The sequence below is a fragment of the Pelodiscus sinensis genome, chromosome 28 (genome assembly GCF_052426305.1).
Source record: "Pelodiscus sinensis isolate ZL-2025 chromosome 28, ASM5242630v1, whole genome shotgun sequence".
In the NCBI taxonomy this organism is placed as follows: Eukaryota; Metazoa; Chordata; order Testudines; family Trionychidae; genus Pelodiscus; species Pelodiscus sinensis.
The window spans coordinates 14,036,198-14,063,021 of NC_143079.1; the positions used below are offsets into that span (position 1 = coordinate 14,036,198).

The 26,824-nt window shown below is 50.8% G+C and overlaps 1 protein-coding gene across 2 annotated transcripts; it reads left to right on the plus strand.

The window, feature by feature from the left end:
• The first annotated feature begins 652 nt into the window (after window positions 1-652).
• Window positions 653-20,774, plus strand: ACTG2 (actin gamma 2, smooth muscle). Of its 2 annotated transcripts, none has more exons than XM_006129108.5 (9): window positions 653-792; window positions 7,501-7,660; window positions 9,365-9,493; window positions 11,360-11,470; window positions 12,185-12,269; window positions 15,540-15,701; window positions 16,816-17,007; window positions 17,850-18,031; window positions 20,526-20,774. In XM_006129108.5, exons 2-9 carry the CDS (start codon window positions 7,535-7,537, stop codon window positions 20,667-20,669), a joined length of 1,131 nt encoding a protein of 376 aa, XP_006129170.1. In that variant the 5' UTR covers window positions 653-792; window positions 7,501-7,534; the 3' UTR covers window positions 20,670-20,774. The 2 variants fall into 2 exon arrangements, with proteins under 2 accessions (XP_006129170.1, XP_075766838.1); XM_075910723.2 differs by lacking the exon at window positions 653-792 and adding an exon at window positions 5,700-5,852.
• The last annotated feature ends 6,050 nt before the right edge of the window (window positions 20,775-26,824 follow it).

Here is a 26,824-nt window from a genome sequence, read left to right on the forward strand (position 1 = left end):
CAGACAGCCATGGAGATGCTCTGGATTTGTACCACACAGGTGGGTCAAATTCTGTTTGTTTACACAGCGCTAAAGAATTGATCCTGCAACAGGCTCATAGCAGGCAGGGCCTCGGTGACATCAATGGAATGTCATGCATGTGCTGCAATCTTATTCCAGGATCAGGCCCTCCATCATTTCCACTGCTGGAAATCTGGAGTGACTCTGGATTCACATTGGTTTTTAACTGATGGCTTACACCCCTCATTTACATAACCAAATAAATCACCAGCCCTACCCAAGAGCTGCAGACAGCACCAAATTCCAATCATTGCTTGCAATGACTTACTTCCACTTTCCCAGCATTCCCCTTTACTCTGAATTTTGAAGAAAGAGCGAGACCTGCAGGCCAGACGGTCGAGATCCCAATGCCATTCTTGGTATATTTCTCTCTCCAGGAATTGTAGGTGACTCCACTTCCTTTTTGAATGTAGCTTATAAGGGCTTGTGTCAAACTTGTTTATCGAAGTGTAGCATAAAAGGAACAGATTCATAAGGGGGTGTTGCTTCCCAAATACTCTTGCATACATTTTTCTTACAATAATTAACTGTGCTTGGTTCTACCATGAGTCCGAGGTCAATATAATGAAATTAAACACCTTATATGGCCATATGGCTAACACACCATCAGTTAGCCTTTTTAGGGTCTCTCTTTAAGGAGGATCCGCCTCTGAGGTTTCATCGTCTCACTGGTATTTATACCAAAGGCACATCAGAACGCAGTCCCAGAGGAAAGGAACTCTTGTGTACTTGGTGAGTACTGCGAAAGATCTGTTCTCTATTTGCTACCGCAGGCATTGCTGAGGTTCAGAAGGTCCATCTAGGGGCAACATAGGAATCCTACAAGAATAACGCTGTTTTAATTGTGCTGCTGCTGGGTCACTGGCTCCAACTGCACCTGCAAATTGTTCCCAGCCGGTTCCTTTTGGGGGGACTGGTGAGGAGACTGCAGCAGCAAAAGGGGGAGCAGCTGCAAGGTCTCTTTCTTTGACCCTTTTAGATATGCACCATGCAAAGAGAGACAGAGAGAGAAAAGCTCTGGGATGCTGCAAAGTCAGCCTCAGCATTTTCCTAGCACGCCTGGGGAGGCCGGGCTGCCGGTTCACGTTGAGTGGCTCTGATTTCAACGCTGACTCTGTTATCGTTCTGGTTTTGCAAGCGGGAAGTCAACACGGCAGTGATGTGGGCTGCTGTTCTGATGTGTTGTTTTGTGGCATGTGTGCAGGGCCCTTCCAAACTGATGAAAAGACAAGCTGCAATGTGCTGAGTCCCCTGGATGGCACCGGCTTGTCAGAGGGCAGTCAGCCCTGGGCACAGGCATGGGCCAGAGGGCAGGGTGAACAATCCAGAACTTGGTGGGTGGGGATGCTGAGTGGAGCAATCCCAGTTGTGGGGCAGGAGGGTTATTGATCTTGCACACAACAGGTCATTTGAGTCGCTCAGTTTTGCATGTTTCTTATTGGTGACTTAGGTCCTTAATTGCTCTTACTAATGCCAGGTTCTCGTCCGTGGGAAGTGAGGTTGCTCACTGGTTCATGCTGACAGCTTTGTCTCCCCCCTGTTCTGGGCTGCTTCTGACTGCAGGAGCTCTACTTTCTCTCCTGATCCGGAAGGGAAATGCTGGGAGTGGCCTTTTGCAAACCAGGAGTTGGGGAAAATTATTTCCATTTTTGGGAAAGCCCGTGATGTAGCCTCGTGTTTGTGTTTACTCTAGCACCAGTGTGGTTTGTCTCAGGCTCTGATTCATGCTGATAAAGCATTACGGACAACAGGGGCCGTTGCAAATGGGATACAAGGAAAACTGTCTGTGTTTTTCAGAGCACTGAGACCTGCCTTCATGCCTAGGCGGGCTCTTACAACAGAATTTGTTTCAAAGGGAGTTTGCAATCTCCTCCAGGGAGAAACCATATGATAGTGGAGGAGAAGTTAACCTCAGGAATGCAGGCTAGACTGCTTCTGGTTTCTATTAGGCTTCCTCTAGACTAACACCCGTGTAAGTGAGATCCGAATCTAGCCCTCTGTCTTCCAATGTGCTGGAGGGACAGATGCACGGTGCTGCCACAGAGGGGGATGATCATGTACCCCTCCCCCCCCGATGCTGCCGGGAAGCTGAGGCATTGAATGCCAACATGAGCCGTAAAGGAGAAATGATCTTCCTTCCCAGCAGATTTGCCAATGCTTTTCTTTCTGTGTTTGAGCTTCTCGAGAGAGACGTACGGTTAAAGGAAAGCCAAGCAATCAGGCGGGGTCCTGATTTACAGCCCACTGACTTGGACCAGATTCTAATCCCAATTCCAGCCGCATAAATCTAGCGCAGCCCCCAGCTAGGTGGGGTAACCAGAGAGGAGCCGACTGACGAGAGAAATATTTCACACGTTTCAGGTGATTCCAGACCACACAACATGCACAGATGTCTCTCGGGGCGTGGCCGAGGCTGCCTGTTGCACTCGAGTGTAGACATCACACCACTGGGCCAGGGCCCTGACTCTGATCACATTCACACCAGCACGAGTCAGGAGGAAGTGCTCTGGGACTAGTGCAGGTAGAGCAGACCCTGGGCTTGCCTTCCACCAGCTCTGGTAAATTCCTCGTGCCACTTTTTTCACAGTGTATTTTCCATTGGACACTGGGTGGTAAAATATCCTGCTTATTTCACAGGCAGGCCTCCTCCATTGGGGTCGGATTCAAAGCCAACTCTCACTGACGTTAATGGGAGATCGGCATGATTAAGGACTGCGAGATCTATTATTATTTCTATTCCTGTCGCATCCCACAGGGATTGACCACAGGAAGCCCTTGCATTGGAGAGCATATTCGCTTTGCCTCTCTTGGCTTTGAATAAGGACTGCTGGGAAGGTGGCGTGGCCTAGTGGACAGAGCAGGAGTGGGGAACCTTTATTTGGGTTGGGGGCCACAGACCAAGTGAGAACCAAAAAAAAAAAAAATCCTCCAAAACAAAAAACTTCTCATAAGAACGGCCATTCTGGGTCAGACCAAAGGCCCATCTAGCCCAGTATCTTGTCTGCCTACAGTGACCAATACCAGAGGTCCCAGAGGAAGGGAACACTACAGGTATCCTCATGTGATCTCTCCTGACATCCATTTCCAGACAAACAGAGGGTAGGGACACCATTCCTACCCATCCTAGCTAATAGCCATTGATGGACCTAACCTCCATGAATCTATCTAGCTCTTTTTAGAACCTTGTTGAAGTCCTAGTCTTCACCACATCCTCTGGCAAGGAGTTCCACAGGTTGAAGAAAAACTTCCTTTTGTTTGTTTTAAATCTGCTGCCTATTAATTTCATTTGGTGATCCCTAGTTCTTCTATTGTGGGAAGAAGTAAATAACTTTTCCTTATTCACTTTTTTCCACTTTTTCCACACCTCTCATTGATGTGGCCCGCAACTAAGAAGCAGAGAGACACTCCCCACATTTCCCTTGCACACCATAGCCTAGTGGGGCCCAGGCTAGTGGATTTTGTGTGCTCCAGCTCCGCAGAGGGGCTGGAGCACCAGCACAGGCTCCCCAATGTTCTGGGGGAGGGGGGAGAACCCTGAGCCTCGAGGGCCGAATCCAGGCAAGCCAGACACTGGATGCACTTTCCGGGCCTTGAGGTCCCTACCCCTGGGACTCAGAACTGTAAATTGCTTTGGGATGGATGGGTGAAAAGCACTAGACGAGACTGACCATGGCATTATTGCTGTTAACTTTGCAATCAAGCTGGTCCCAAATTAAATACACTGAATTAATGCGTCCTGGCAGTTAAGATGACTGATGAGCTTTCTGCTTTAGGAAAGGACGAGCCCCGTAAAACAGCGAGGACTCTGGCTGGATTTCATCTCTTTCGATACATTAGTTCATCTCCTCTGAGGCTCCTGCGTGACATCGGCCAGAGGGCTTCATACAGCTTGTGTCGAATACTCTCCAAAAGAGCTTAGCCGGGGGGATCCTTAGCTTGCCACTAGATCTCAGTCATTCCTGGAACGACTGTTTTCCAGCAGCGGGAGAAGGGTCGTGGGTGGAGAAATCCTCGGCCAGTGTAAATGGACATTTCTCCGTTACAGCTGAGGGTCTGGCCTGGGGGTTTGAAAAGGGTCTGAGGGAAGCAGTGAAATTGGCAAGATTTCCCCCGGTTGCCCAGAAATGCTGCGTAGGCAGCCGGTCACCTCCCCTTCCTCGTGGGCGATGCTGCAATGCCAGCGGCTGGGCAGGAATCCCCTCCCGTTGCATTGCCGGGCGATGGGTCTGGTCCTGGCACCAAGCACGGGTAACTGCCCTGAGGCCAGTGCCGCCAGAGGGGACCCAAGCCCTGGGTTTTTAATGCACAGCTGCTCGCAGCTGCCGGAGCAGCAACACGTTCAGAGCAGGCCTCTCCCATCTCCCCGCACTGGCTGTGCAGCGAGGGCTCAGCAGTACCAAGCACAGGGTGAACAGCTCTTAAAAGGCAACAGGCCGTTTGTTATTTATCGGCAAGGGACCGATTCTGCTTTCATTGCCCACCCTGCGAGCAACTCCTCTGACATAAGCGGAGTTCTCCAGCTCCTAGCAGGAACCCCGTCTCCCTGCACCTGTGGATGGGGAATTTTTCTCCCCCGGGGTGCACATCTGGCCAGGTGGGATTGTACAAATGAAGGAGCATGCAAACAAAACACAAATCCCTGGGCTGCACCCTGAACGGGGGACAGGGCGTGTCTCGGGCCCATCTCTGGTTATACTGATGCCGACAGAGATGTTACTATGCCGGTTGTGTCCGTGTTAACATCTGCCACCGAGCTGTAGTGAAGAGTCAGGTAGGGCTGGAGACTTCCTGTCCACTGCATATTTGAGAGAGTTTGTCTGTTTGTTCAGGAATTCCTCCTAAACGGTAAAAGCAAGGACCACCAAATTCGGCAGGCAGCTTCATCTTATCCTAGCTTAAAGCAAGGCCAGGGTTTGGTTGTGCCAGGAAAACAGGAGGTGCCTGGAATGGGACTGTTCTCAAACTATACAGAAAAGAGACAGAACCACCAGGAAGGTGAAAGGGCTGGCTGGGGGCAGGGCGGGTTAGGGCCAGGGAGGGATGCAGCTTCCTCCCCTGATTCGTAGGGGGACATTGCTGGCTGTTCACCTTCGTCAGGGAGTGAGGGGAAAGTGCCCAGTTTGCTGCATTCCTCACTCTGGCTGGGGAGTACAGGTGGCAGATGAATCTGGACCTGCCCCATTCATGGGACATGTGCCTCTCCCCCGGCAGCACCCGCTGGAGTTGCAGGGACCATGGAGAGGCGCTTCTCACCTGGCCCTGAGCTGCTATGGTGAGAGAGGGCTGGGGGTGTCCTATCTCCCTGGGGCAGCCTGTACCCTGAACCCCTCGTCTCCAGCCATAGCCCAGAGCAATGATTCAAATGAAGCCTGGGCATTTTCACTGTATTTTCCAAAAAACAAAAATTAATGGAGTTAAGGACCTTAGCAACGCCGGGTAACTCTGCTAGTAAAGGAATATTTATGCCTGATCTTCTTGAATCAAAGGAAGCTCCTTCCAACCCAGGGAGCTGGACAGGGTCTAAAATGTATATCCAGCTCCGCGGTGGATTATCCCCCTCTGAACCCGATTTGTTTTTTCCCCTCTTGCCATGTAGGTGCATGACGTTAAAACCCCCCTTCAGCGGTTTCATTTCTCACGTCTCTCTGATCCCCAGCCATCCTGTGGGCCTGGTCTGTCAGGCCAAGGCTGTTCTCGTCCCAGCTGTGCTGAGTCTTTGCTTTAAATAAGATGCTTCCATCCATGACATCCTCACACCCTTGATTCCCTGCAGAGCCGCCAGCAGCCACGAGGTTTGTACCTCTTCGACCTACGCTCATCTGGCAAAACTCCCACTGAATTCTGTAGCGCAGGCCCCATCCGTGCAGGGCAGCGATGGGAAACTGAGGCTAGTGAGCGGACTGCACAGTGACCCTCCTCTCAGTGGGCCTCAAGGTTGTCCTAGCCAAGACGCTCTCTTGGGACAGGGCAGTTCTGCTAACGCCGGCGTCCCTAGAATGCGTGGGCAGTGCCGACTGAACCGGAGCAGTGCTGTGATTGGCTGCAGGAGGAGCACACGGCTCTCAGTGGTGTGCAATCCGCCCGCACCTCCCTTCACAGGCCCTGGCTTGACGTGCGTGTTGCTTTAGTCATACTGGTAGGAAAAAAACCTGTGCAGATGGAAACCAGCAGAATGTGGCAACCCTGCGTGTGAGCAATGGTGAATGAAATGTCTCATGGGCCACACATAGAACCTGGTGAGCCGCTTGTGGTCCCAGGACTGCAGGTGGCTACTACTGCTGTATAATGTTGCAGGCACCTGTTTAGCGTGGGCCTGTTATACCTGCACTCTGGACACGGTGCAGGCACCCAATCTACTTCCAATGTGTTGGCTGCGAGGTTTGAGGGCTGACCACTTTACAGAGGCCTCTCTCCCCATACTCCGTCTCAGTGGCTGAGTCTCACGGAGGTGCGTCTCCTCACAGCTCTTAGACGCCGACTGCCTTGGAAAACTCCAGAATGCTCTAGAACGCTCTGGTTGTCGTCAGATCCAGAGTGGAAATAAGGTTAAAAATGGTAAACATGAGGGTAATTAACCACAGGCTGCGATGAATACTCCATCACCTGGGTCAAGAGCGGGTCTCTTTCTAGAGGACCTAGAAGGTTCTAGGCCAAACCGGAGTTATAGGCTGGATGAAGGATTCCCTGGGTGAGGCTCTCTGGCCTTGTTCTGTAGGAGATCAGGCTAGGTGGTCTTAATGGTTCCTTTATGGCTTGAAAATGTACCCTCTGAAGCTTCTGGAGCGTGGCATTTCATTGGGCTGAGCCTTTGTCAGACAGTTCTAGCCACCAGTGTTGCCTTTTCATGACTGAATTTTCTGGCTGATGAACAGTCATTTGTTGGAGGTTCCAAGGGGGCCCTGAAGTAGTCATCTGAGTGAAAACAGACCCAGCGACCTGAATCGCTTATCTGACTTGGAGGTTTTTCGCCTTCCTCCGTAGCATGGGGTACAAATCACAGCTGGAGGATTCTCTGCATCTAGGGGTCTTCAAAGTATTTGAAGGCTTCAATATCTGAGATATAGGTGAGAGGATTATTCTAGGAGGGGGTGGGTGAGATTCTGTGGCCTGCACTGTGCAGGGGGTCAGACTAGATGATCAGAATGGTCCCTTCTGACCTTAAAGTCTATGAGTCTATGAGACTTGCCTCAAGGCCACAGGGATCGAGAGAGGTTCGTGGCATTCACTAGGCTGGACCCGTAGCTGAGGAAAATTGTAACTCCACTGAGCTCTCACAAGCGGACCCCTTGAAAACGTGGGGTTGGAGTCCGCTGTGCCCCATAGCACTCTGCTGGCTTCTCGGCAGTGTAGCTGGGTATGGCCTTTGGTCCAATCCTTGACCAGCCCTTCAGAGCCGCGTGCCACGTTTTTAACCTTCGTCTTCATGTCTGCCTCTTCCAGGCGCCTCTGAATTCCAGCGTCTCTCGGCTCCACCATGTGTGAAGAGGAGACCACCGCCTTGGTCTGTGACAATGGTTCCGGGCTGTGCAAGGCTGGCTTTGCCGGTGATGACGCTCCACGTGCTGTCTTCCCATCCATAGTGGGTCGCCCACGTCACCAGGTTAGTGCCGCAACTCAACCCCCCCCCCCCCCCCCGTAAAAAAAAGCTGCCGGCCTGAGCCACGAAGCCTGGGGCAGGCCCTGGAATCCAGGAAGACACTTGCATAATTGGGGCTCGTGACCCAGCCGGTCCATCCTAATTGGGCCCTAAAATCTGACGAATTGTGGGTCAACTTTTATATTACAGTTCTGTGTATGAGGGGTTCATGTAGGGTTACAAGGGTTTGATAAGCGGCTGATGAATTGTTTATGGAGCCCAAGAGGTCAGTCGGTTTCTTACAGCCAAGTATAACACGTTCTGCTGACAACCATCACTAGCTCGTGCCTAGGACAGGTGGTGACATCTCTGAGTCATGTGTCAATCCTGTATAAATGGAATTTTAATGTAAGGTGGATAAACCCACCAGGTGTTTGTGCAGCAATTGGCACATCTGGGACCGGGATCATGACTCAGGCTCCTTGGCACTATAGAGACACGGGACTGGGACTCAGGACCCCTGGGTTACCAGCACTGTGGCAGACAGGTTTGTGCTTGCCTCTGGAGCGCTGAATCTGAGACAACCTGGGGTCCATCTGTAGAGATTCTGAGCACCCACAACTTCCATTGGCGGTGGCTGATCAGCACTTTGGGAAACCAGGCTTAAAGGGCTGCAGGTTGGGCCTCCAAGATGGGTGGGAGGCTTCTGAAAACGTCTGTAACTGCTTTTCCAAAGAGAGAACGAGGGTCTGTTTACACCACACTCTCAGCTCCGGCTCCGACTCAGGTTGGAACTCAAACCCTCCCTCTTCCATCCACACACAGATCAGTTTGATTTGGCTCAGCAGGCACTCAGAATCCGCGCCCTCGGCCTCTGCCGGCGCGTGGGTCAGAGGCCACTGGACTTTGCTGCCGCTGTGTCATTCTATCATCCCCATGGAAGGTTCTTAATACTGTTTCATTCCCTACACATGTAAAAAACATCAAGGTAGCTGCAAAAGAGGGGTGTTCTCAGGGCCAGATGCATCCCTGGTGTAAATCCATGGCTGGCCAAGGGATGAATTTGTCCATAAAAATGATTATTGATTGGGCCTCATTCTGATTGATTATTGATTGGGCCTCATTCACCACAGCTGTGTGGAGTCATGCAAACTGGAGAGCGGAATCTGGCCTTGAACCATTTCTGAGTCTGATACTGTCACTACTCAACGGAGGGGGCCCTGCCTACACTCCCAGTTCCAGCCACTGCTACATCAAGTGTAGACAGGCTACATGCAATTTACACCAGTGCGACTCACTCCTGCTTCAAGCAAGAATAAACGCCCCCAGTGCAAATAGTGGTTGAGTCATAGCTTCATCTGGATACAGTCTAATTCATAGACTCAGAGAATCCCAGGGCGGGCAGAGACCTCAGGAGTCATCGAGTCCAGCCCCCTGCCCAAAGCAGGACCAACCCAACTCAATCATCCCAGCCAGGGTTTGGTCCAGCCGAGATTCCATCCCTTCCCTAGGGAACCCATTCCAATTAGAATCCATTAGTTTGACCCTCAGGAAGGACTGAGTGAAAACTGAGCAAGAACCTCAGGTTTTGGCTCAATATTGCTGCTGCCGAGGATGCCATGTGAAACAGGCATATGGATCGGTGTGCTTGTTCTGAGTTACCAGGCCGTTTTCTTCTGCCCCCTGCAGGTGAGCTTGGCTGTTAACGTCTCCCTTGCTGTTTTCTAGGGTGTGATGGTGGGTATGGGCCAGAAAGACAGCTACGTAGGGGACGAGGCTCAAAGCAAGAGAGGAATCCTTACTCTCAAGTACCCCATTGAACATGGCATCATCACCAACTGGGACGACATGGAGAAGGTAGGGCAGGGAGCTCTTGTTCTTCTTTGGATTCAATCAGAAAAAAAAAACTTTCTTCAATGTGATTTTTCAAGTAGTTTTGATCATTTGCGTTTAATAATTCCACTCCTCAGGGAAGCTCAATAGAAAAACCAGTGGGCCAGTCCAGGTTCATCTTGATTTATTTTCACTTTCCTTTCCTACTTTCAAAATGTCCCTCCCCGGAGATTGTATTCCAAGTCCCCTTTCTGTGCCTGCTCTCAGAGAGTGAGTTTCACAGTCCCCACTAGGAAGTCTGGCTCGTTGGCTGAAGCTGTAGCATAGCAGCTCACACCTTTAGCTCGAGCACTTCCCAGTGTGCTGGCCACATGACACTTGCATGAATGTTTTGATTGTTAGGTCGCACACTGAAACGTTTGCATTGTGCAGCCGTGGTGGGCCAAAACAGGGCTCTGTTCTACAGTATGAAAATCATTTCCATAGCAATGTCCACTACGCATCCTCAGCAAAGGACTGAAACCTCAACCCTTCATCTCCAAACCATGGGTCTCTACTAGGGATGTAACAGTGTAGTCAATTGCCAGTACATTTTTAGCAGGCTGGCCAGCAGCCCAACTCAGTTCTGGCTTGCACCGGGTCCAGAACCTACCCCTGCAGTGGCTCTGCATTTACAGTGTATTAGGAGCCAGGCAGCCTGGCTCAGTTCTGGCTTGCGAGAGGTCCGGGAGCACAGACCCACTGTAGACGGGCTGCTGCCACCCGTTCTGCTGCACTGGGCAACAGCCAGCCGATCCACAAGGGGAGCTGGTTTTTAAACTGGCTCCCCTCCTGGACGAGCTCCCGCCTGACACCCTGCGCTGCTGCCTCTGATACACTGGGTGCTGGCCCCGCCCCTGGGGACGATAGAATAGTCGACTAACCAATAAGAATTCATGAGGTAACTTGACTATTCAATTAACTGATATTTAACACCCCTAGTCTCTACCATGTGAGCTAAAGGAATGACTCCATCAACTGCGGGCAGTAGCGGGCTGTTATCCACTGGGGGGCCCAGCCATTAGAGGGGGACATGGCGCACTTAAAAAAATGCTATAATGATGGAACTTATAGAAAGATCTCTGTGTTTAATTTTTGGGGCTTAGTCTCACATAATGAAGCTGCTGCCCCGTTCCTGAGGAGGAGATGACTTCACAGCCTAATAGTTCTCACTCAGGAAGTGGTTCCTGACCTACAGCCAGTACTGCCCTTTGCTTAACATCCTCTTTTCTTTCCTGTATCATCCTGAGCCACCTGTTCCAGCCCTCTCATCCCCGGTGATAGATGGTCACTTTCTTCCCTTCGCACTGCAGATGCCAAGTTGTATTTTAGCTTCGCAGCCCAAATTCAGTTTTTACCATAAATCAGTGTTAACATAAGATGTGGATGGGTGGATGGAAATAGGACTTGGCCCAAAGATCTGAGCCCCGTGGACTCTTTGCTTCACTTCCGGTGCCAGAGTATTGTGGCTGCATTCTAGCGGCGGGTTAATTCTAGGCTGAAGAGGTGAATGCGGATGAGTCAGGCCCATTTCTAGAGTGAAGTTTGGCCCGTGCTGTGATTCCAGCCACCAGCATAGCTACGCTGCTGCCAGCCCAGGTGTAAACCGGCCACAGCCATCACCTGTGCCAGCGGAATGAACATCTGCTTTAAGGTGCACCAGTGCTAATTTCAGTTTAGCCATTGCACACGGGGGGTGTGCCTGGTGCAGCTGCACTGATGGCTGAAACTGGTGCACATCCTCAGGGTAGACAGGCCCCCTATCCGTTCCCACCAGGGAGCCGGATAGATGAACCGACCGTCCAGCACGGAGTCCGAGCGATCACTGTCCTTTTGTCTCCTCTGACCTAGATCTGGCACCACTCTTTCTACAACGAATTGCGAGTCGCTCCAGAAGAACACCCCACCCTTCTCACAGAAGCGCCCCTGAACCCCAAGGCGAACCGTGAGAAGATGACTCAGGTAAAGCATCAACTTCCTGGACCGTTCCCTACACTAGTCCCATGTTAGGGATGGTCCCGTCTGGGAGGGAATCCAACCAGCGAGCTGGGATCTGAGAAGCTAGATCCATGGTTGAAGAGCTTTGCTTTAGCTGCCTGATGTCCTGCCTTTGCTGGTATCATCGGCACAGAGAAATGGTCCACAACTGGATAAAGTTGGTGTTTGCCATGTAACCCCTCTTGAGAGCTGTCTGGAGAAACAGAGCTGATGGAGGTGCGGGTTGATCTGGAGAATGGGATGCCCTTAGATCTTACTCTCAGCTGTGGGTGATGTCCCCTGTCCCCCCAGAGAGAGGGTACCCATAAGGAGCACACTTGTGGAAGCAGATCAGGAGCCCATTACATCCTCTTGCAATGGAGGATGTAATTCTCTATTTACCCAGATGAGCCTACCCCCCCATGCTGCAGATAGTGGTAGATGAGTCTGGATACCGAACACCCAACCTATGCTCACTGGGCTATGGGGTACATTGTAGAACCCAACTGCCCCCGGTGTTTCTGTGCTAGTAGCAGCACGTCTTGAATTTCGGCCCCCTCCCACCTCCAGACTGGAGCGCGTGTGCATGCACGCATCAGACTTCGCGCCGCGTCGGCCATGCACTTGTGAATGCATCGCACCGAACTGCACTGCGTGCATTCCACTGGCCTTGACATGTGGACTCGGAATTCTTTTCAGATCATGTTTGAAACCTTTAACGTCCCTGCCATGTACGTTGCAATCCAAGCTGTGTTGTCCCTCTACGCCTCTGGCCGCACCACGGGTGAGTCGTTTTCTTTTCTTCCACTGATGGCGTGTGTTTGCTGTTGGCTTGACTTTGCAGAAGTGCCAGGCGCCCACAATTCCCACTAAACTCACTGGGACCTGCGTTTTCTCAGGACCTTTTAAATCCACGACTGGGTAGCCACCCAAACCATTGGTCAATCCTGCTCTTTTGGGGAGCAACTCAGAGACGGAGCAGGGATGCTAGCAAGGGTGGAGCATCTGTGCACACCAGGATGCGGCTTGCTTCTCTTCCTGTTCCCCAGACTATCAGGGAGCGAGGGGAAAGTACTTGCATTCTGTGATTTACTCCTCTGCCCCCTCCCATCACCAGCCAGGAGCGAGAGGCATGCACGGATGCAAGTACTTTTCCCCGCTCCCTGAGGGTATGTCTACACTACAGCACTAATTCGAACTAACTTAATTCGAATTAGTTAATTCGAAATAAGCTAATTTGAATTAGTGCATCTAGACCTAAAAACTAATTCAAATTAGCATTTTGCTAATTCGAAATAGCATGTCCACATTGAGTGGACCCTGAATCGAAGTTAAGGCTGGCCGGAAGCAGTGCCGGCAGGGCATCAGGTTAGGACTTAGGGTGTGGAGCTGCTGCCTCAGGCTAGCCGAGGGCTGTGCTTAAAGGGACCCGACCCCCACCCCGGACAGACAGTTCTCAGGGTTCCCCGCTTGCTTGTCTAACTCGATGAGGGACAGCAAAGCAGTCCTGGCTTGGAGTGCCCTGAGTGCCCTCACTCAGCACATCACAGCACTCGGCCATCAGCCCAGCTGCACTTGCCACAGGCTGCCATCCGGGAGGGGGTCAGTCGGGGGACTGCCAGGATCCAGGAGGCCCTGCAGGAGAGCTTCCACCCCGAGGAGCCCGCAGAGCCACCTCAGTCCTCCCCATCGAGGGCTCATGCCCCATTCCTCCCTCACCTCCTTCCACTTACCCTTCCCTAGCCCCCCTTCCGGATGTAAAAAATAAAGGACACGTGTGTTCAAAAATAGAAACTCTCTTTATTTAACAAAACTGAGGGAGGGGGATTAACCTCTGGGGAGACTGGGAAAAGGAGGTGGGAGAGGGGAAGAGAGAGGGTGGGAGATGGGAGGGGGAAACCTGGGAGGAGAGAGCTGGAAGGGGAAAGCCAGGGGAAGAAGGAGGAGGGGAAGTATTAAACTATGGTACGCCATATCTTCAGTACTGTGTACGGATGTGGTCTCCTCACCTCAAAAAAGATATTTTGGCCTTGGAAAGGGTTCAGAAAAGGGCAACTACAATGATTAGGGGTTTGGAACAGGTCCCATATGAAGAGAGGCTAACGAGACTGGGACTTTTCAGATTAGAAAAGAGGAGACTGAGGGGGGATATGATAGAGGTCTATAAACTCATGAGTGGTGTGGAGAGGGTGAATAAAGAAATGTTCTTCATTAGTTCCCATAATAGAAGGACTAGAGGACACCAAATGAAATTAATGGGCAGCAGGTTTAAAACTAATAAGCGAAAGTTCTTCACACAGCACATAGTCAACCTGTGGAACTCCTTGCCACAGGAGGCTGTGAAGGCTAGAACTATAACAGAGTTTAAAGAGAAGTTAGATACAGTCATGGAGGTTGGGTCCATGGAGTGCTATTAGCCAGTAGGTAGGAACGGTGTCCCTGGCCTCTGTTTGTGGAAGGCTGGAGATGGATGGCACGAGACAAATCACATTGTCTTCGGTCCATCCTCTCCGGGGTACCTGGTGCTGGCCGCTGTCGGCAGACAGGCTACTGGGCTAGATGGACCTTTGGTCTTACCCAGTACGGCCATTCTTATGTTCTTATGTTCTAAGCTCAGGGCTCAGGGTCAGGGGTCTCACTGGACCAACTTGATTTTCATGCAAACCTGCTCCTGGGTTCGCATGTGGCCTTTGGTGGCCAGGCTGGCAGCTATCCTGCCCTAGACGATCGCATTCCTGTGCCTAGTGCGGAGATCGTGGAAGTTGGAGGCCTCCCCCCAAACCTTGACGAGGTCCACGATCTCCGTACTAGACCAGGCGGGCGCCCGCCTCTTGCAGCCCCAGGCAGGCTCCTGGGAGCCGCCAGCCTGGTCCCGGGAAGAGGCGGAGGGCTGGGTGGCAGCGGGTGGCTGGCTCATGCCATGCCAGGTGCAGGGTCTGCTGGCTGGGTGCTGGCAGGCTTGCCCCTGGCACAAGCACTGTAGCCAGCCCGTGCCCCTTTAAGGGCTCCGGGGCCGGGAGGGGGGCAGAAGAGTTTCCCTGGTGGTGCCCAGAGTGGCCACCAGGGCAAGCTGGGAAGGGCTAGCCTCCAACTAGTTTGAATTAAGGGGCTACACAGCCCTTAATTCGAACTAGTTAATTCAAACTAGGCGTTAGTCCTCGTAGAATGAGGTTTACCTAATTTGAATTAAGCGCTCTGCTAGTTCAATTTAAATTCGAACTAACAGTTTGTATGTGTAGCCCCTATTAAAGTTAATTCGAACTAACGGCTGTTAGTTCGAATTAACTTTGTAGTGTAGACATACCCTGACAGTCTGGGTGTGCACGGCTGCTGCCCCCCGAAACGCCGCCCTTGGATGCTAGCAGCTGTGTCCCCTATAACAGGCCTCTGGTTGACACAGCAAACTTTCTCCTAGGAGACCGGGGCCCTCCTAGCATATATTGCTGCCCCCGGACAGAGCACAATGTGGCCTAAGATGCTGCTGGCTAGAACTTGGTCGTGACGGCAGCGTCTGTGCTAGCCAGCATGGAGGGCGGAGGCAGGCAAACCCTTCCATTTAAACATGGTCCCTGAGTGCAGGCTGACCCTCTCGCCAGGTAAATCTATCCATGAACATCAGAGGGGCCAGGCTGGGTCAGACCAAAGGCCCATCTCTCCCAGTGTCCTGGCTGCCGACAGTGGCCAAGGCCAGGTGCCCCAGAGGGAGCGAACAGAACAAGGAATCCTCACGTGATCCCTCCCTGGTCGCTCATTCCCAGCTTCTGACAAAGAGAGGCCACAGACGCCCTTCCTGCCCAGCCTGGCTAATGGACCTGTCCTCCATGAATATAGCTGGCTTTTTCTTGTTATAGCCCATGGGAAATGTGAACTTGGGTTTCCCACGTCCTATGCTCGGGCCCCAAACACTGGGCCACACTCCCTCTAGTTGTGAGGAGTGGAATTACGCTGTTACCGGTGGAGGCACGCATTCCTCTTTGCTCGCGGCACGTACAAGAGAGCCGGCCCAGAGCATCCACACGCCACCTTTTAACGCCGCTCCTGCCGTTGTCTCCAGGTATCGTTCTGGACTCCGGGGATGGAGTCACTCACAACGTCCCCATCTATGAAGGATACGCTCTACCCCACGCAATCATGCGTCTCGACCTGGCTGGTCGCGATCTTACCGACTACCTCATGAAGATCCTCACGGAGAGAGGCTACTCTTTCGTCACCACTGGTAGGCAACACGCGATTGTGGTGTGGTCGCAGTGGATTCGGGGGAGCCGGCTAGTGCAAATACTGGCAACAGGATATTGGGCTAGATGTCCCAAGTGGGGGGAAACAGCTTTTTTGAGTCAATAGATTCCTCGGAGCCCTGCAGAGCGAAGGGACTTTTAGTGCCTAGAGAGAGGGGGGAAGATTCGGGTTAGATTATGGCCACTTTTGTTGTCTCATCACCTTCTAGTCCTGCATTCAATGCCACCCTGAAGAGACAACAGGGGTGGCATTTACTGCGGTGCTGGAGGGGAATGTGAATGGAGGACAAAAAACGCTCATAGATGGGATGATATTTAACGATGGGAGTTGTTTGCAGGCCAGGTCACGACTCACGGCGACAGGCCAGACTAAATTCAGAATTTAAGGCCTAAAGGGATTGTTCAGTCTGACCGTCTGTATCACAGACCTTTCGGCTGCCTCCAGCCTCGAACCCAAGAACTTGTGTTTAGCTAAGCAGGGGTGGGCAAAAGGGCCTCCGCAGGCCAGATGTGGCCCACCAAGCAAGTTGATCTGGCTCACGGAGGCTCTGCCGCTCCCTCCACCCGCAGGCCAATCAGGGTTTGGGGACAGGGGAGCGCGCAAAGTCTCCCGCTCTGCAAGGGGCTCAGCTCTTAAAGTCAAACCGCCAGATGCTGCTCAGACTTCACATGCTCCCCCTCTCCAGGACCTGATTGACGTGGCGGTAGCAGGGGGCGCATGCGCAGGCTCCTCCCACCCACTAGGGGCACGGGTACCTAGAGGGAACCACCAGCTGTTCAGAACAGCTGGCGGGTCTCTCTGGGGGGGCAAAGACTTTGCAGCTCCCTCACCCCCAAACCAAACAGGAAGTGTCCTGGCCCCGCCCCTTCTGCCTGAGGCCCTGCCCCTTCTTGGACAGCCCAGGGCCACTCCAAAAATGTCTGAAGTGGCCCCCCATCAAAAATGATTGCCCACCCCTAGGCTAAAGCATCTTCCAGAAAGTGGCCTAAACTTGATTTGCAGCCCCCAAGAGATTGCTCCCCACCCTTGGCCCAGAGGACTAGAGACTGGGTCTGAGCTACAATGCTAACCGTGCTCGCTCCTGCCTTCCACAGCCGAACGGGAGATCGTGCGCGACATCAAGGAGAAGCTGTGCTACGTGGCCCTGGACTTCGAAAACGAGATGGCCACAGCTGCCTCTTCCTCCTCCCTGGAGAAAAGCTACGAGCTGCCTGATGGTCAGGTGATCACCATTGGCAACGAGCGTTTCCGTTGCCCGGAAACCCTCTTCCAACCATCCTTCATCGGTGAGGATCCAGTCTATCCCGCCCCCCACTTACAGATTCTGCAACTTTCCGATTTGGATCCAGAGCGGGATCCGATTTGGATCTGAGGGGCTGGTTAGAGCCCATTTCTAAATATATTAACAGATAGGGCTTGGTTGGTTTATTTTTTCACCAGTTTAAATACTGGGACAATCGGGAGGAGGTTATAGTAGTAATATAACATTTTCCCCCGCCCGTCTACATTCCATATTTTCTACAGCGGGATTCTCCCTTGTAAATGTTTGAGACAATGTTACGATGGTGCAATTCCTCGGGTTCAGTGGTTTGTTTTCTCTTCTAATTCCCACCAAGAGGAGAAAAGGAGGAGGGCCTTTGGTGTCAATTTAATGAGCTTTGGATTTAATGAGCACTCTCAGCGTGGGCACAGAAGAGGTAGCCATTACTACCTAAAAGACCGTGCATAGATGTATTTGTATTGCTATCATGCCTAGGCAATCCCAGTGTGCATGGAGCTGTACAAATGCAAAACAAAATGACAGGCCCTAAAGAGTTCACAATCTAAATCCAGAGGCTGGCTTTGCTGCTGGACCCTGAGTCAGACTGTCACTTGTATAAAGTACTGATCAATGTCGGAATTCATAGACCTGCGCAAAGCAACCACCCCAGGAGCTAGGTCTGTTCCTGGAAGGTTATAAGGGAAGAAGGTTATTTATACACTGGTGTCCTGATGCACCTCCCATTGCAATCAGTGGAGCAACCCCCCCGGACTCCAGTGGGAGACGGCTCAGGCTTTGAAGGAGGAAAGGTGCTGGTGAGCCATCTCTGCCTGTGTTAATACCCTGATTTTGTGCCACTACCCCCAGGCATGGAGTCTGCTGGAATTCACGAGACCACCTACAACTCCATCATGAAGTGCGACATCGACATCCGTAAGGATCTGTATGCCAACAACGTCCTTTCTGGAGGGACCACCATGTACCCTGGGATTGCGGACAGGATGCAAAAGGAAATCACAGCCTTGGCTCCCAGCACAATGAAGATTAAAGTACGGCTTGGTTATTGGTTGCTATGCAGCGGGTTGGGCTTTTCTCTCCTACACCAGGGCTGTGTCTATACTGGCGTGATCTTGCGCCAGAGCTATGCAAATGAGGCTCAGTGTGGAATATCGCCAAGCCTCATTTGCATAACTAATGAGCTGCCATTTTGCGGAAGAGGCTCTTGCGCAAGATGGAGCTGTCTACACTGCCCCCTCTTGCGCAAAGCCGTTATGCTGATTATTTTCAGGCTGAAGTCCTTGGGCTGTGGCTTTGCTTCCACCCCACCCCTCCTTGAGGCTGTGGAACCCCCTCCTGGGGTCGTGTAGTAATTTTTGTTGTCAGGATGTTTGAGATCCCCTGCCCTGCATGCATCATCCATACCCTGATCCCACAGCCTTACTTCAATGAAAGTTTGGCAGTAAAACCTCCCCTGGGAGATTAAATGAAAATGTCCTTGTAGATCCTTTGTTCCCCCACATTTAGAAGGTTGTCTGGGTGTCCATTTGACAGCCATAGTTGGATCCCCTTTCGTCCCCTTAACTTTCACAACTGAGCATGACCCGCTGCTCCTTAGGCAGGGGCCGTCTTTTAATCACAAAGGAGGACTGTTCTGCAACTCTCATTCTCACGCAAGCTTTCCACAGAGCACAGGGCCATGCAGTGCCTGGCTTCGCCCTAACAGTTCTAACTCCAGGAAACTGCTTATTCGTACTACGGCGGAAGATTTCATACAAAGCCAATAAGGGACTTGCACTGGGGTTTTGTTGTTGTTCATGAATTGTCCGACCCCAGTCCTGTGGTCTTATCTTGGTTGTTGGGATTAGTGTGAGAGCTCTGGGTGGTGGTAGTAGCCTGTAACATACAAGGAGTCAGACAAGGTATCTGATGGTTCCTTCTTGCCTTATGGTCCTGGTCCACAGAGCTTCAGTGACTCATGCTAGAGCTCGGGAGGTGCACTGTGCCCCCACCAAAATTTGAATTGCCAACTGGGCTGCCTCCTCATGCCAGCCTGTTCCTTTGAGGCTACGTCTACAATGCAAGGTTTTTGCTTTTTACGCAAAAACCTGCAGCGCGTCCACACCTCAAATGCGCTTTTGCACAAGTAAATCAGCAGTAAAATGGCAGAACAGAGGGCTTTCACCGGTGTAGGTAAACCTCCACTCCAGAGGGGTTTCTTGTGCAAGAAACCCTTATGGGAAAAAGCACAGGTGCTCTGAGGGCCATTCTGCGAGTGGGCATCAGAGCTTTCTTGTGCAAGAGCGTCCATGCAGTGTGGACACTCTCTTGTGCAAAAGCACGTCACTTTTGCGATGCGCTTTGAGGCGTGGATGTCCTCTTGCACAAGGAGTTTTTGTGCAAAAACTCTTGTGCAAAAGGCTTCTTGCGCAAGAAGGCTGCAGCGTAGACGTAGCCTGAGTGGCCCTCCTTGCAGCCTCTACCAGCAGACACCAGTCACCTACGTCCAGGACCCACAGTGCTAGGGGCTGTACAAACACAGAACAAAAAGACGGTCCTCCCTGCCCCGAAGAGATTGTGCTCCTAAATCCCTTAGGAACTTAAAAAAAAAAAATCCTGCAAGCCAGCACAAGCAGTGATAGAAATTGGTTTGCTTTTTATGGGGCCAATCCTCTGAGGTGGGGGCATACCCTTAGGGCCTGATCCAAAGCCACCGGGAGTGAGTGGAAAGACTCCCATTGATTTCTGCGATCTTTGAGTCAGGCTCTCCCCTTGCACTCAGCTCAATGAGGATGGAGGGTGCTCAGCACTTAGCAGGGTCAGACCTGTCTGTCGAAAGCCCTGTCTAGGCTACACCTGCGGTTGCAGCTGTGCTACTGTAGCGTAGCTGTTTCCTGCATCACCAGAAGGGCTCTTCTCTCAGTGCAGTTAATCCAGCTCGCCGAAAAGCTGTGGGTAGTTGAGGGAAGAATCCTTCCGGCAACTTAGCTGCATCTACATTGGGGATTAGTTTGGCCTAACAGTGGTGCTCAGGGTGTGAAATTTTTCACAGCCATGCGTGACATAGCTAGGTCAATCTAATTTTTAAGTGTAGACCAGCTCTCCGTCTGTGTACCAAGATGTCCATTAGGGAGGTTAAAAATTGCATATGAAGGTAACTGTGTAACCACTGAAAATCTCAGTGGTTACATGGTTACCCGCACTGCGGGCTGTGCAGTATAAAGCTTAGCTTTGTATTTCAGAGTCCGCAGTGAAACCTCCCCAAGAGCAGGGCCGCCAGCCTGGCTCCTGGGGAGCAGACTTCACAGCCGTCGCAAAGCTTCCTCCCCGGGAACCTCCTTCTGGGAAGCGGCGCGGGCAGTTCCTGGGGAGGAGGCTTCGCTGAGTGTAAACGACACCGTTAACCAGCCGCGTGTCAGTTAAACGGTTAGTCGTTTACACTCAGACATCCCCTGTGTCGATGCCATCCTCCAGAACTCTGGCTTCTGGAAACATGCCACCTTGTTTCCTCTGGTAACCGGGCCGTGTCTGCAATTCTTCCTACAGATCATCGCCCCTCCTGAACGCAAATACTCCGTCTGGATCGGAGGCTCCATCCTGGCCTCTCTCTCCACCTTCCAGCAGATGTGGATCAGCAAACCGGAATACGATGAAGCTGGCCCTTCCATTGTCCACAGGAAGTGCTTCTAAGTACAGAGCGCGTTCTTCAGGCCCTTGGGCGCTTCCCAGTCCCTTCTCTCCCTATGCAACTATTTCTAACCATTTAAAAAGCATTAAAACTTTTTTTTTCATGCCTTCCCTGCGTGTGGGGCTTTGTTCCTGGTAGGCTGTGGAGCAGCAGTTCAATGGGTGACCATCTTCTCTGAAGGAGGGGGGAGGATTTAAAGCTGCAATCAGAGAATAAGAATGGAAGAACAGCTGCAGGGTCTAGCATCCTTAGCCCAGGCGAGAGCCCCAATTCAGCTGCACACAATTGCCTTGTAGGGTTGTTTGCCCACTCCTTTGATGAATCACCTGTTTATCGTGATAATGCGCCTTTCAAAACTGGCCCGTGTACCCATTCCACCTCTTTCTGATCAGGGTGTGATTTCCATATCAAAGTTTGCATGGGGCGGGGGGAAGGATTTGAAAGGATGCTTCTGGGGCAGTGTTCCTCAATGAGTGGAGCAGGCCCACCTAGGCAGGAGGACAGAGACCAGTTTAGGAGGGAGGAGAGATCATGGGCCAAAAGAAATAGGAAGAGGGGAAACTGAGTGATTCTACCCCATCTTTCCCTCCCTCAGCAAACTTACTGTTGCCGCAGCAATAAGTAAAACAAACTGCAGTTCCTTAGAAGGATGGAGGAGAGCTACCAGGGAAGGGGATGAAGGAAAGATGGGGAAGGGAAGTTCTGACACCAGGAAATTGGATAGGAGTGATAGGAAGGGACCAAGATCAAGAACGATAAGAATAAAAGGGAATTTAAAATATAGCAGGTGAATTTGAATGTCGATAAATGCAAAGTAATGCATATTGGAAAAACATACTCCCCACTGTATGTATAAAATGACAGGACTAAATTCGCTGTTACCACTGAAGAGGAAGCCAGCTTGGAGTGTCATTGTTGATCCTTCTCTGAAAACATCCACTTCATGTGCAGCAGCAGTCAAAGACGCAAGCAGAATGTTGGGAATCATTAAGAACAGGACAGAGAACAAGACAAAGAATTTTATTGCCTCTATATAAATCCATGGGACGTCCACATCTTGACTAAGAACATAGGAACGGTCATACTGGGTCAGACCAAAGGTCCATCTAGCCCAGTGTCCTGTCTGCCGACAGGGGCCAGCACCAGGTGCCCCAGAGGGAGGGAACACAACAGGTAATCCTCACGTGATCCCTCCCCTGTCATCCATTTCCAGACAAACAGAGGCTAGGGACCCCATTCCTTTGGCTATCTGGAAATGTTTGTCTGGAATACTGCATTCCCTGGAAGCTGAGTACTTGAGCGGCCACCCAGGAGAGATTCAGATACAGCTCAGCTAATCACCAGATCACCCACAGCTGGAGGTTTCATCATATGACATAAGCTTTAATTAAAGATCAAGTTTAAGTCCTGGATACTTGGAAACCCCTACTAGGGAGCAGCATTTGGAAGCAGAATCTGTCTGAACTGCCTAGGCTAGCTCTTGAGCTAGTGTAAATGGAAACTGCTCCATTACCTTGACCAGAGCACAAAAGATCTTCAGGTAGGAAGTCTTGGAAAAGATGCAAGCAGGGGAACAAGCAAAAGTGACTGTAAAGCTTTGCAGACAGTTCTGGGCACAGGGTCTGGGGCAATCCCCTCCCTCCCCCGCATGCTCCAGAGCAAATCCCCCTGCCACAGGCCCCTCCTCACCCCACCCTTTCTCCAAACTGTGCTCCTGCTCCATCCCTTTACCCCCTCCCCTGAACAATATGGCCCAGGGAAATTACAGGGGCCTGGCTGCAGGATTGCCTTTCTCCCCAGTACTCATCATGCAGGTGGTGGGAGCCAAAGTGGCCTGGAGTGCTGTGTCCTGCTTCCCTAGGGCTGGGGTGGTCTGCTTCCAGCCAGCATGGAGAAGCTGAGAGCAATGGGCCAGAAGGGCGGTGGAGTGTGGTGGAGCACTCTGCTGGGCCACTCCAGCTCCCACGTCTGCATGTGTGTAAGGGTGACCCTTGCTTTTACCCAGTGCCAGACCTCTATAGTCCCATAGGATAGTTGGGGTGGGCACCCCAATCTGTCCTAGGAACAGGACAGCATTGCCTGGGAGAGCCCTGAACAAGCTGGGGAAAGCCTACTCCAGGCAGAAAGCCCTGGGAGAAGGAAGAGAGCTGCACGTTTTGGGCTTTAATTAGAGACAATGGAAATAGGTCAATGGAGGGATGATAGGAGTTGCTATAGGGAACTTTCTGGGTGTCTGGCTGGTGAGTCTCGCCCACATGCTCAGGGTTTAGCTGATCGCCATATTTGGGGTCGGGAAGGAATTTTCCTCCAGGGTAGATTGGCAGAGACCCTGGAGGTTTTTCGCCTTCCTCTGTAGCATTGGGCACAGATTACAGCTGAAGGACTCTCTGCATGTTGAGTCCTTCAAAGTATTTGAAGGCTTCAATATCTTTGATATAGGTGAGAGGATTATTCTAAGAGGGGTGGTTGAGATTCTGTGGCCTGCACTGTGCAGGGGGTCAGACTAGATGATCATAATGGTCCCTTCTGACCTTAAAGTCTATGAATCTATGAGACTTTCAAGAAATTTTGTGTGAATAATCCCAGACTGGCCTTGTTACCGATGATAATACAGTAAAACTCTGATGGTCCAGCATCTGATGGTCCGGCACTCCTGATGGTCTGGCACCATCAGGAACCCGGAAGTGCTCCGGGCAGCCGGACCATTGGAGCTGCTCTGCCCCCAGCTTCCCTGATTCAGCCGCTGCTAAAACTGACCAGTGGCTGAATAGGGGAAGCCAGGGCAGAGCAGCTGGGGCGCTGCCGGGTTGGTCCTGTAGCGCTGCCCCTCCGGGCTGCGGGACTAACCCAGCAGCACCCCAGCTGTCCCCGATTCAGCCGCTGCTGAAACTGATCAGCGGCTGACTCCAGAAAGCCCGAGTCAGAGCTGCTCTGCCTCGGGCTTCCTGGAGTCAGCCGCTGATCAGTTTCAGCAGCGGCTGACTTGGAGATGCCTGGGGCAGAGAAGCTGGGGTGCTGCCGGGTTGGTCCCGCAGCCCGGAGGGGCAGCGCTACAGGACCAACCCGGCAGCGCCCCAGCTGCTCTGCCCTGGCTTCCCCTATTCAGCCACTGGTCAGTTTTAGCTGCTCTGCCCCAGGTGTCCCCAAGAGCAGCTGGGGGTGCTGCCGGTTTGTCTCACCGCGCCAAGGGTCGGCGCTACCAGACCAACCCCGCAGCACTCCAGCTGCTCTGCCCCAGGCATCCCCGATTCAGCCGCTGCTGAAACTGACCAGCAGCGGCTGAATCAGGGACCTCTGGGGCAGAGCCGGACTATCGGAAGGGGGGGCTATGAGGGGTCTGGGGTGGGGGGGATGCCACCCCAGACCCCTCATAGCCCCCCCCTTCCGATAGTTCTGCAAATCTGATACTCTGGCACCCCCTGGGTCCTAAAGGTGCCGGATTATCGGACGTTTACTGTACCTTGGTTCCTGTTAATATACTGCTATGCAGTTGGGATCAAGTCAGTAACATTGTCCCATGAGTAACACCAGACCAGATACAATAGCCATAGAATTAAGATGTGGGCACTCTTAAATTGATTTAATTTACATTGGTAAGGAACTGGTTTACACTTAGGTTAAAACTGATGCTGACATTAGGAAAAAGTCTGAATTTACATAGCACATCCTAGCTGAACCCAAGCTGAATTTAGGCCTTGTCTTGACTCAGAAGAAGTGTCAAGGACTTGTCTACACAGGACATTCTATTTATGCTGGCAGAATTATACCAGTATACTGGAATTACAGGGAAGCAGCATAATTTAAACTGGAATAAATGTATACCCCAAATTAAAAAACATAGCAAGAGACCTAAAAAAGAGTCACCGTGGCTTAACCACCATGTAAAAGAAGCAGTGAGGGACAAAAAGGTATCTTTTAAGAAGTGGAAGTCCAATCCTAGTGAGATAAATAGAAAGGAATATAGACACTGTCAAATCAAGTGTAAAAATGTAATAAGAAAAGCAAAAAAAGATTTTGAGGAACAGCTAGCCAAAAACTCAAAAAGAAATAACAAAATGTGTTTTAAGTACATTAGAAGCAGGAAGCCTGCTACAAAACCTGTGGGTCCCCTAGATGATCGAGCTATAAAAGAAGCAATCAAGGACAATAAAGCCATTGCAGAGAAACTAAATGATTTCTTTGCTTCAGTCTTCACGGCTGAGAACGTTGGGGAGATTCCCGAATCTGCACCATCCTTTGTGGGTGATGAATCTGAGGAACTGTCCTGGATTGAAGTGTCATTAGAGGAGGTTTTGGAACAAATAGAAAAACTTAATGTTAACAAATCTCCGGGACTGGATGGCATTCATCCAAGGGTTCTAAAAGAACTCAAATGGGAAATTGCTGAACTATTATCTGTGGTTTGTAACCTATCCCTTAAATCGGCTTCCATACCTAATGACTGGAAGGTAGCCAACGTGACACCAATATTTAAAAAGGGCTCTAGAGGTGATCCGGTAAGTCTAACTTCAGTACCGGGCAAATTAGTTGAAACAATAGTCAAGAATAAAATTGTGAGGCATGTAGAATAACACAATTTGTTGGGCAAAAGTCAACATGGTTTCTGTAAAGGGAAATCCTGCCTTACTAATCTATTAGAGTTCTTTGAAGGAGTTAACAAACATGCGGACATGGGGGATCCAGTAGATATAGTATATTTAGATTTTCAGAAAGCCTTTGACAAGGTCCCTCACCAAAGGCTCTTGTGTAAATTACATGGCCATGGGATAAGAGGGAAGGTCCTTTCTTGGATTGAGAACTGATTAAAAGACAGGAAACAAAGGGTAGGAATAAATGGTAAATTCTCAGAATGGAGAGGGGTAACTAGTGGTGTCCCCCAAGGGTCAGTCCTGGGACCAATCCTTTTCAACTTATTCATAAATGATCTGGAGAAAGGGGTAAGCAGTGAGGTGGTAAAGTTTGCGGATGATACCAAACTGTTTAGGATAGTCAAGACAGAAGCAGACTTTGAGGGACTCCAAAAAGATCTCACCAAACTGAGTGATTGGGCAACAAAAGGGCAAATGAAATTTAATATGGATAAGTGTAAAGTAATGCACATCGGGGAAAAATAACCCCAACTACACGTACAGTATGATGGGGGGCTAATTTGGCTACGACAAATCAGGAAAGAGATCTTGGTGTTATCGTGGACAGTTCTCTGAAAACTTCCACACAGTGTGCAGCGGTGGTCAAAAAGGCAAATAAGATACTAGGAATTATTAAGAAAGGGATAGAAAATAAGACCCAGAATATCTTACTGCCCCTGTATAAAACTATGGTACGCCCACATCTTGAATACTGTGTACAGATGAGATTTCCTCACCTCAAAAAAGATATTTTGGCCTTGGAAAGGGTTCAGAAAAGGGCAACTAAAATGATTAGAGGTTTGGAACGGGTCCCATATGAGGAGAGGTTAAAGCGACTGGGACTTTTCAGTTTAGAAAAGAGGAGACTGAGGGGGGATAGGATAGAGGTATATAAAATCATGAGTGGTGTGGAGAGGGCTGATAAAGAAAAGTTATTTATTAGTTCCCTAAATAGAAGAACTAGAGGACACCAAATGAAATTAATGGGTAGCAGGTTTAAAACTAATAAAAGGAAGTTCTTCTTCACACAGCGTGTAGTCAACCTGTGGAACTCCTTGCCAGAGGAGGCTGTGAAGGCCAAGACTATAACAGAGTTTCAAGAGAAGCTAGATAATTTCATGGAGGTTAGGTCCATAAAAGGCTATTAGCCAGGGGATAAAATGGTGTCCTTGGCCTCTGTTTGTCAGAGGCTGGAGAGGGATGGCAGGAGACAAATCCCTTGATCACTGTCTCCGGTCCACCCTCTCTGGGGCACCTGGTGCTGGCCACTGTTGGCAGACAGGATTCTGGGCTAGATGGATCTTTGGTCTGATCCAGTACGGCCGTTCTTATGTTCTTATGTCACTATGGAGAGTTATACTCATAATTATGCTGGTAAAATTGTAATGGAAAAGTGCATAGATCAGCACATCATTCTAATAACATCTAGCTGTATCAGCATAGCATTATAACAGAAATAATATCTAATAATAGTATAGTATCTAATACTGATCTAAAGCAATGTTTCTCAACCAGTGGTACGAGTACCC